Source organism: Poecilia latipinna, unplaced genomic scaffold, assembly GCF_001443285.1.
Source record: "Poecilia latipinna isolate Pla-1442-1.1 unplaced genomic scaffold, P_latipinna-1.0 Scaffold445, whole genome shotgun sequence".
Classification (NCBI taxonomy): domain Eukaryota; kingdom Metazoa; phylum Chordata; class Actinopteri; order Cyprinodontiformes; family Poeciliidae; genus Poecilia; species Poecilia latipinna.
This window is the reverse complement of record NW_015113061.1, coordinates 221196-223230: the sequence shown is the minus strand read 5'-3', so window position 1 is coordinate 223230 and position 2035 is coordinate 221196. Positions and strand designations below refer to the sequence as shown.

At 35.6% G+C, this 2035-nt stretch overlaps 1 protein-coding gene across 2 annotated transcripts in view; it reads right to left on the bottom strand.

The window, feature by feature from the left end:
- Positions 1-2027, bottom strand: part of LOC106951189 (uncharacterized) — a 26919-nt gene extending 24892 nt beyond the window's left edge. Inside the window, exon 1 of one of the 2 annotated variants that reach the window (XM_015038570.1) lies at positions 1569-2027. In XM_015038570.1, coding sequence (XP_014894056.1) covers positions 1569-2002 — 434 coding nt within the window. In that variant the 5' untranslated portion in view covers positions 2003-2027. Of the gene's footprint in view, positions 1-242; positions 291-1568 lie in introns of those variants that run through there. The other variant, XM_015038571.1, reaches the window with a different exon arrangement.
- Between the last annotated feature and the right edge of the window lie 8 nt (positions 2028-2035).

Genomic DNA, 2035 nt, shown 5'->3' with positions numbered 1-2035 from the left:
CATGTATGTCATCAAAAGGGAATGTTTTATATCTGCAGACTGATGCAAAACATTCGAGCATCTTCTCTCCTGTCTGCTGTTCTCTCTCTGCTGCTGCACAGAACAGATTCACTAAGAACTTTTGCTGTTCTCTCCCTTCTTCACTGAACTGATTAATTAAGGACATTGGTTTTTTTTCCCCTATTAGTGAATAGCTGAACAACTCAGATTCATAAGGAACATATGATCTCTGATGACCAAACCTGGAACAACAAGAAGGAAACATTTAGTGATGATTTGATCTGAGCTGCATAAACACAACCACACACTACTGATGGACTCAACAGTGTATTTATGTCAAACTGTTGAAGTCAGTTTTACAAACATCTACAGAAAGGTCACCGACAAAAGAATCATGACTGTTGAACTTTGACCTGTCCTTACAGGAGACAATAAAAACTTCAGCTGAGATCAAATTAACAATTTTCAATCTAATTCAGAGAGAAAATCTCCAGTAATATGATGATAATCTGACCAAACCGAGTATCAAAGATTTTCTAGATGAATTTATCTCCTGATCACAATCAAACCAGTCTATAGATTCTAGTTTGGTCTCTTTTACTGGAAAGAAAATGATCTGGTTTACATCTGACCTCCGAACATAGTAATAATAATTAAGATATTTAATTTTAGCTGTTTACATATTGGTCTATAGGTGAATGAAAATTCAAGTCAGCGAGACGTTATTCATATTTTATTGTCACATTGGCAGAAATGATGGCTTTCTGCTAGAACTGGTTAGTTCAGACAGGATTAATATTAATGGAATGTTTTCATGATAAAGTTTCAGATCCTGTCTGTCTTGTTTCCAGATAGAGCTACTTTAGAGCATCCTCACTACCAAATACACTCGGTGACTAATTTTCTGCTACAAAGACAAACAACATTAAGCAGTTTTCATTCCTCCTGATCTTCAGAACCATGAAAAAAATCCCAGTTCCTTGTAGAACCAGAACTCATTCGTTCTGTTAGACCCTGAAGGATCAAGCTGGGAGTACTGAACCTTCCTACAAGAAGAACTGATCATTTATTTCAATAATAAGTAAATCAACACTTAAAGCTAATAAATCACTTTTATAATAAAATGTATTTTTATTTAGTTGTTTAAACATAAATTGGCATCAGTTAAACAAATTGATCATAAATCTATAAGCTCTTATGTTTATAGATTTCATATCTATGAGCATCATATATTTAATGTTTTATCTTCATGCCTGGTAAAAACCTGGTCTTTTGGGTTTTTGAGACTAAAAGCTTCAGGCTGAACATAAAGAAACTGAACCAGAACCAGAATGTTCTGGAATGAGAACAAAGTTGTCTCCGGAAATGGATCCATTTATAAAAGAACTGGAATAAAGTCTATGTGAAGAAATTCTCAATGTGTGAATATAAATAACACTGAAAAAATATTACAAGTTGATATAGAAAAATCACCGTGATGATGCTGTTTATTAATATTAAAGACATGTAGTCAGAACTAAAAGGTTATTGAATAATTAAACCAGTAAAGTGAAATAAAGTGACTGTACCTGAGCTGTGAGATAAAAGGCAGACACTGCAGGAAACTCCTCACTTCACTCTCTCCATGTGAGCGGTCTGTCAGCTTCACTTGTTTCTTCTCTGGTTGGAGTTTCATCACTTCCAGGAGGATGGAGGTCTTTCTCTCTGAGAGATTTATGGTCCAGATTTCAGGAGCTGACTGGAAAACTGACTGTAATGATGGAAGGAGACTCAGACCTAATTTAGTCTCTCTGTCCTTCATCTGGGAGTACAGATCCAGCAGGAAGTCACTCTGAGATTTATTATTATGACCTAATAAAGTTTCATATCTACAGACTGATGCTAACATCTCCAGCATCTTCTCTCCTGTCTGCTGTTCTCTCTCTGCTGCTGCACAGAACAGATTCACTAAGAACTTTTGCTGTTCTCTCCCTTCTTCACTGAACTGATTAATTAAGGACATTGGTTTTTTTTCCCCTATTAGTGAATAGCTGGA